General features: G+C 52.3%; 1 protein-coding gene across 1 annotated transcript; it reads right to left on the reverse strand.

Annotated features, from left to right (window-relative positions):
• Positions 1-130: 130 nt before the first annotated feature.
• Positions 131-3,185, reverse strand: LOC103117514 (chymotrypsinogen 2). Its single transcript, XM_007527577.3, has 7 exons — positions 3,119-3,185; positions 2,431-2,534; positions 2,224-2,303; positions 1,837-1,915; positions 1,311-1,491; positions 1,092-1,225; positions 131-365 (listed from the first exon to the last, which is right to left on the reverse strand). The coding sequence occupies exons 1-7, from the start codon at positions 3,168-3,170 to the stop codon at positions 204-206; spliced, it is 792 nt and encodes a 263-aa protein (XP_007527639.1). The 5' UTR covers positions 3,171-3,185; the 3' UTR covers positions 131-203.
• Between the last annotated feature and the right edge of the window lie 4,646 nt (positions 3,186-7,831).

A 7,831-nucleotide genomic window follows, 5' to 3' on the forward strand; every position in this document is an offset into this window, starting at 1 on the left:
CAGGGGACTGAGGGTCTCTTTCCCCAGGACCCCTCCCCACCCCAATGCTGCCTGGGTGAGTGAGGGCCAAGTTCAGGAGCAGAATGAGTCTTGGTAAGCCCTGACATAGGATGTAGACACCACTGACATATCAAGCTTCTGACCAGTTTATTGAGCTGTATGAGAACAGGGTTGGCAGGGCAGCTAGGGGATGCGGCACAGGCTTAGTTGGCGGCCAGGATCTCTTCCACCCAGGGCATGAGCTCAGTGACACGGGCGTACACGCCGGGGCTGGAGGTGGAGCAGGTGCCGCTGCCCCAAGACACAATGCCCACCAGGGTCCAGGCTCCATTCTTCTGGCAGACCAGGGGGCCACCAGAGTCACCCTACAGGAGAAGGAAAGAGGATTGTTGAGTCTGAAAGCCCAGATGGCCCGGTCTAGGAGCCCCAGACCTTACTTCCCAGAGCCTAGTCTAGAGTCTGACAGCAAGCTGATACCCAACACAAGCTCACTGGAAGGAGAATGAAACTCCTGCAGCTCATGCGACTTATGCTCCTGGAAGTCTGGGCCAGCCCCTGGAGAGGAAGTCTGTGTCTGTGTTAAAGGCTCAATAAAGCTGGTTTGATGGACTGGAAGGAGGCATGGGTGGGAAGCTGGGAGGCCCACCCAGTAAAGTGCACATTCAAGGACCCAGGTTCAAGCCTTCAATCACCACTTGGTGGCATCATACAAAGGGGAAGCTTCACCAGCAGTGAAGCAGTGCTGTGGGATCTCTCCTCTCTGTCTCCCCCTCTGCCTTTCACTCTATCTGACCAAAACAGTAGTCCACTGGGAGCAGTGGAATTGTGCAGGCATGAAACCCTGGAGGCAAGAAAAACAAAAGGTATGGGTGGACTAGCCACGGGGCCTCTGTGTCACTGTGTCCCCACTGCCCATGATGTATACGGCACAACTCCAGGAGGTGCCATTGACTCTGGAGGCACTGGGCAGAGAGAGTCAAGCCCTAGAAAGAAGCCTGCCTGCTACTCCATCCATGTGCTCTCTCCCAGCCCACACCTTGGGGCTATGCTTCTGCCTAGACACATCCCCAACTGAAAAAGGGAAGCCGTACCATGCAGGAGGACACACCACTGGCGCCAGCACAGACCATGAGGTCAGTGATCTTGCTGCCCCAGAACTTCTTGCACTCAGCGTTGGACAGGAGGGGCAGGGCGGCCTGCTGCAGCCTGTCAGGGGTGTTGGCATCTGGAAGGGCAGGGTGAGTGATCAGTAGCCCCCCTTCCAAGCCATGCTGACCCTCCTCCCACCCATCAGCCACGCCATCACTCACTGGTGTGTTTGGTCAGGCCCCAGCCGGTGGTGGCGCACAGGGAGCCAGCGGGGAAGTCATCAGTAGCACTGGGCAGGCAGACGGCAGACACGGTCTCAGAGAAGTGGGCGGGTGTGGCCAGCTTGAGCAGGGTGATGTCGTTGTTGATGGTGAACATGTTGAACTTGGGGTTCTTGAAAACCTGTGGGGTGAGGACCAGACTGCCTCAGCAGGGGTCTGGGAAGAAGCTGTGGTAGGGCAGGACCAGTACATAGGCTGGCCCTCACTGCCTCAGTGGTCCTCTTTGAACAATGGCTTGTTTAACTCACAGCTCCTCTCTGGCCCCAGCATCCTAAAACCAGACTGGAGGGTGTTCACACTGTCCTCTACATGTCCTGCTTGCCATTCACAGCCTTGCTCCATCAGAGGCATTGAGGTGATCTGGAAAGGCTAGGGTGCCCTGCCTGGGGGTTTCTAGCACTCAGCCCTTCCCAGGGCCTAGTCTGAGCTGCACACTCCCCACGGCCCCCACCTGGGGCCACCATACCTGGGCAATCTTCAGAACCTGGATGTTCTCAGCATCAGATCCCTGGTCAAACTCTCCAGCCACAACCCGGTGAGAAGTTCTAGAGAGAGTCAGAGACAAGAGGGTTCCTATGTGAGGGACCAAGCTGGGAGTGCACAGTGCTTGGGAATGTACGCATGTGCCCTTGTCTGGGTACATGCAGTGGGCCTGCCAGTGCACAACAGAGTAGAGACAGGCTTCCAGTAACCTACAAGTGTCCCCAGAGCAATGGTGCCTACACCCTGCCTCCTCATTCCTTCCCTGAGATCCCAAGAGGTGTGTTTCTAAATTTCTCCCCTAAAGGAGGAAAAGGTCCATTCTTTGGTACCAAAGGTTTCCCGGTGATTTCCAGGGGACCCCAGCTCTCACCTGACCCCACAGTGAGCAGCAGTCACCACCCAATTCTCGCTGATGAGGGAACCCCCGCAGAAGTGGAAGCCGGTGCTGTCCTGGAGGGAGTGGGACTCAGTGTTGGGTGGGACCCCATTAACACCACACCTGGGTAGCATCCCCCCAACCCTGCCTGGACAGCCTGTCAGTGTGACCCTCAGTCAGGTGCAGGACCCCCCCCCTCACCTGGAGGGACACCTGCCAGGGCCAGGAACCAGGGACAGCATCCTCGCCATTGACGATCCTGGACAGACCGCTCAACACAGGATGGATTGCAGGGACCCCACAGCCTGGTTGGGGAATGGGGAGACACATGTGCTTGAGTTCATGCAAGTCCACAGGTTGAGTTCTAAGTGGGAACAGGGCCACACCTGGGAGGTAGTACCCTGTGGGCTAGAACTCCCCATCTCCACTTAGCTTAACTGCTCTGACCCTCGGTCTCCCCATCAGCAAAACAAAGATAGGACAGTTGCTGACTTCACAGAGTAGGCGTGAGGGTGCTGGAACTCCCCCAGTTCCCAGGAGTGTCTAATAAGGCCTCTGGGGCCCTGGCATCACCTGTCTATATGCTCACTATCAGAGCTTGTTGACTGTCCTGTCACCCTGGACTTGTCTTCCCTGCCCTCTACATAGGGTTTGAAGCCTTGGAGTGACCCTGAGAAGGCCTCCCTCCTCCCTGAGGGGCCTCACCCTCTGGCTAGGTCCTGTTCTCCAGCACACCCATTGCAGCTGGGCCATGAGGCAGTAAGGAGAGTTTCCCTCAGGATCCCACCACCACATGCCCCCAGCTGAATGAGGAGTGAGAGCCTACTACCCTTAGCTGTCTTAGGGGTTGGGAGAAGGGAACACATCCTTCCACCTGCCCCTCACTCACTGAAGGCTGAGCCCAGGAGGGCGAAGCAAGAGAAGAGCCAGAGGAAAGCCATAGTGCCACAGAAGGATAAAGATGCCTCCCTGGGGGTGCCCTGTTATATCCCTGTGCCCCCAGCCATTATCTGGAAACCTTGAAGTGACCGTCTTTTTCCTGGGAGCCTGCCCACATGTCAGGATGTCTTGAGAGGCACTGACCTCAGGGCCTGGGATGGCAGCAGCTGTGGCTGTGACCAAGCTGGGGATCAGCACCAAGGGCAAAGATGGCACCAGATAAGGTACCCTAGACTCACTGCTGGGGGAAGGCGATGGGACACTGGAGTTTCATGGCCCTGGGCCAGCTCAGGTTAGACCAGGCAGGGTTTGAGTTCCCCCGCTAGTCTCTCCCTATCTGCAGGGCCTTGGACAATAGCTTAGCTGTTCTGTTAATGGTTCTAAGTCCCCTGGGCAGGGGGACTAGCAGGGAAGCTTGGGGACCTGAGCACAGGGGAGAGCCTAATGGAGGGTGCTGCAGAGACTCAGCCTGGTTGAAGGGATGATAGCTAAGAAGGTTCCATGAAAACTGTTCAGAACCTGTGATAAACTAAACATCAGAAGCATCTCTCAGATCTTGTGCAGCATGACTCAGAGGGCAAGCCACCTACTACCTACTTATATGCAGCTGGGCCCTTTCCCTTAGGTTCTGGGGAGACCCCTGGTCTTCCCTCCCCACACACCAAGTGAGAGCTGATGGAAGCCAGGCCAGGCAGGACAGCTGAGCACAAGGAGACCTGTTGTTGTGTTGGGTGAGAGGACAATGAGCAACTGGGAAACTGAGGTGGAGGCTGCCAGCTGCAAGGACTGAGTGGTAGGTATCCCCATGTGTTATTAAGAGCTGGACAGTGGTGCACCTGGTAGAGAGCACACATTACCTGTGTGTTTTTAATTCCTACTATACTGATGAATGTAATGTGACTCTTCATGGCATAGGTCTCAGCACCAAACTGTGTGCCCTTTGACATGTTACTTGCCCTCTCTGATCCCATTTCTAAGCATGTAATAGGGAAATGCACACTATATGGGATCCCACATTTTCAAAGAGCTAAGCCAGCTAAGACCAAACCTAACACAGTCAGTGCTAGTCCTTCCCCAAAGTGGATGCCCTCTGCATATTCTAGACTAAAATGACAGGGAGAGATGTCATACACAGGATCTTTGTAAATATCTGCAAGTCCATTCACCTACCAAACCACACTCTCAGAATAGAGTAGATTATGCCTTTAGTGAGACAAGAGAAGCTTTTATTTATTTTTTGTTTTAATTATATATATATATATATATTTATTTATTTTCCCTTTTGTTGCCCTTGTTGTTTTTTATTGTTGTAGTTATTATTGTTGTTGCTATTGATGTCGTCATTCTTAGATAGGACAGAGAGAAATGGAGAGCGGAGGGGAAGGCAGAAAGGAGGAGAGAAAGACAGACACCTGCAGATCTGCTTCCCCGCCTGTGAAGCAACTCCCCTGCAGGTGGGGAGCCGGGGGCTCGAACCAGGATCCTTATACTGGTCATTGTGCTTTGTGCCAAGTGCGCTTAACCCGCTGCACTACCGCCCGACTCCCAATTTATTTATTTGTTTATTTATTTATTTATTTTCTGTTTTGTTGCCCTTGTCTTTTTATTGTTGTTGTCATTGTTGGATAGGACAGAGAAGTGGAGAAAGGAAGGAAAGACAAAGAAGGGGAGAGAAAGAGAGACATCTGCAGACCTGCTTCACCGCCCGTGAAGTGACTCCCCTGCAGGTGGGGAGCCGGGGGCTCAAACTGGGATCCTTACACTGGTCCTTATGCTTAGCACCACCTGCACTTAACCCACTGCGCCACCGCCCAATTCCCTAAGGTATTTTTTTAAAGCCATATTTATGAATGAGCCAGAGAACCAGAGCATCATACTTGCATATGCAGTGTCAGATCTGCACTCAGGATCTCATAGTAGCCACCCACATGGCTAAAGGACAATGAGGAACTAAGAGAGACCAAGGAGTGACAGAGGAAGCTGAGGTGAGGGCATGGGATGGTCAGTTGGGAGTGACCACTGGTGGCCTCTGGCCATTTCAGGGTCTTCAGCTTCAGAGTCAGCCCAGGTAGGACAGGTGTGGGCAGGTCAGCCTGTGGCTACAGCTATGGCCTTGGGAGCCAACAGCTGGCTCTGGTCCTGCCCACTCACCTTGGGAGCTGAGGCCTGAGTCCTGTGAACCACACAGCTGTAGAGGGGTGGGGCTTGTGCCTTTCAGGTGTCCCCACTATAACTGGGGAAGGGACCCACCACCCTCCTGCCAAACCGTCCCATCAGAGCCTGGGGCTTCCAACATGAAGAAAGACCCCTGAGGTGTATGCTAACTGCCATTCTCCAACTGCACATGCCCTGGCCTTGTAGCCTCTGACCCCAGACTGTGCCCTCCATTAGAACACCTGCCATTCTCCACCCAGCTGACACTGTTGCAGTGACATGAGCTGTTCTCTAACCAGCTTCCCCCAAGATGGCCACGGAGCCAGGGGCTGGGAAGATTCAGTTCTCTCACCGGGTATTCTCACCAATGAGGCATGCAGGCACCATCTCCTTCTGTTTTATGGGACTGCATGGTGTCTTGATGTGTCTGTGTTTGTCTTGCTCTGCAGTGTCTCAGCCCCAGAGTTTGGGGTACCCACTGTCTAGAACAGGGCCTGGTTGGGTGTAGGGAGGAGTGTGGTAACCCACTGGACTGGACTTAACCACAGACACGTCATATACTGCCTACACTGTCCTCTTACACTTGATGACATTGGAGACATTGGAATCATCTGTCTTCTGCTTTCCTAATTTTATGGCGTGGAATAAAAGCCCTATTCTTTTTTTTTTTTTTTTTAAATTTTTAAAATATTTATTCCCTTTTGTTGCCCTTGCTGTTTTATTGTTGCAGTTATTATTGTTGTCGTCGTTGTTGGATAAGACAGAGAGAAATCAAGAGAGGAGGGGAAGACAGAGAGGGAGAGAGATAGACAGACACCTGCAGACCTGCTTTACCACTTGTGAAGTGACTCCCCTGCTGATGGGGAGCCGGGGGCTGGAACCAGGATCCTTATGCCTGTCCTTGCGCTTAGCCCGCTGCGCTACTGCCCAACTCCCTTTCCTATTCTATTTTTTAAAATATTCATTTAGTAGAACAGAGAGAAATTGAGAGGAGAAGGAGTGATAGAGACAGAGAAAGAGACACTTGCAACACTGCTTCACCACTCATAAAGCTTCCTCCCTGCAGGTGAGCACTAAGGGATTGAACCTAGGTCCTTGGTGCCTGGTAACATGTGTGTTCAACTGGGTGTGCCACCAACCAGTTCCAGTCCTATTCTATTTTATCTTATATGTATTTCAGTGTCAGAGATGGAACTCAGGGCCTCGTACATGCAAAGCACAAATTGTCACTTAAGCTTTTCCCCCAGCTAATGTCCCCTTTCATAAGAAGCTAAAACTTCAGACACCAGGGAGTGTCTTACATTGTGAATTATTATTTTAAAAGGTGGAGGCCAGGTGGTGGCACATCTGGTCAAGCGCAAATATCACCATGCACAAGGATCCGAGTTTGAGCCCCTGTTTCCCATCTTCAGGAGCACGTTTCATGAACAGTGAAGCAGGCCTGCGGGTGTCTGTCTTACTTTCCCCCTTTCTTTCTCCCCTCTCTTCTCAATTTCCATCTTGTCAAATAAAAATAGAAAGAAAAAAGAAAAAGGAAAAATGGCCGCCGGGAACAGCAGATTCATCGTCCCGGCACTGAGCCCTAGTGATAATCCTGGTAGCAAAATAAAATAAAATAAAATAAAGAGAGAAAAGAAAGATGTCAGCTGAGCTGATATGTCTCGGCTATACGGAAGCCCCCACCCCCTGACCATATGAAGGGCTACTTTCCCAGTTCCTTCACCTTAACTGCTGGTTCCCAGGCCCATTCCCAACTGGTAGCCAGACCTTTCCAGATGTTTCCCCTGCCATAGGGACATTTCCAGGGCAGAATGAGGGCAGAATGCAGAAGCAGCCTGAAGTCACTGGTGCTCCAGGTCTCCCCTGGAAGCCCCTGGAATACCTCTGTAATGCCTTACTTTTTAAAAAAAATATTTATTTATTTATTTATTTATTTATTCTCTTTTGTTGTCCTTGTTGTTTTATTGTTATAGTTACTACTGTTGTTATTGATGTCGGCGTTCTTGGATAGGACAGAGAGAAATGGAGAGAGGAGGGGAAGAGAAAGACACCTGTAGATCTGCTTCACCGCCTGTGAAGCGACCCCCCTGCAGGTGGGGAGCCAGGGGCTCAAACCAGGATCCTTACACCCGTTCTTGCGCTTTGTGCCACGTGTGCTTAACCTGCTGTGCTACCGCCTGACTCCCAATGCCTTACTTTTTATGAGGGTGACACTGAAAAACCTGCAGCTTCTGCTAATGGGACCGAGGTTTCCCAACAGCTCAGCACCTACCAGCTAAGACTCTGAGCCCTGCAATAGGACAGCTTGGGATCCCTGATGTGTTGGGATCTGAGGGCCCAAGAACCCCCCTGAGGAAGATGGCCCTATTTGACTCTCTTCTGGTATTGGCCTTGCCCACTGTTGTACCCTGAAGACAGCAGGGTCTGCCAGGTGTTCTTGGTGGCATTGGGTCAACAGCTGCCCTTTTCCCAGGGGCCTGGGGTGTCCCTGGCAGAGAGCCAGGCCTGG

Source organism: Erinaceus europaeus, chromosome 2 (genome assembly GCF_950295315.1).
Source record: "Erinaceus europaeus chromosome 2, mEriEur2.1, whole genome shotgun sequence".
Classification (NCBI taxonomy): Eukaryota; Metazoa; Chordata; class Mammalia; order Eulipotyphla; family Erinaceidae; genus Erinaceus; species Erinaceus europaeus.

Bases quoted from the DNA above. Each gene is read 5' to 3' on its own strand.
- LOC103117514 (XM_007527577.3), bottom strand. From the start codon at position 3,170: ATGGCTTTCCTCTGGCTCTTCTCTTGCTTCGCCCTCCTGGGCTCAGCC. The intron at 2,535-3,118 runs GTGAGTGAGGGG...TTCCCCAACCAG, and splicing joins CCTCCTGGGCTCAGCCTTCA to GCTGTGGGGTCCCTGCAATC. The intron at 1,916-2,223 runs GTGAGAGCTGGG...GACTCTCTCTAG, and splicing joins GCTGCTCACTGTGGGGTCAG to AACTTCTCACCGGGTTGTGG.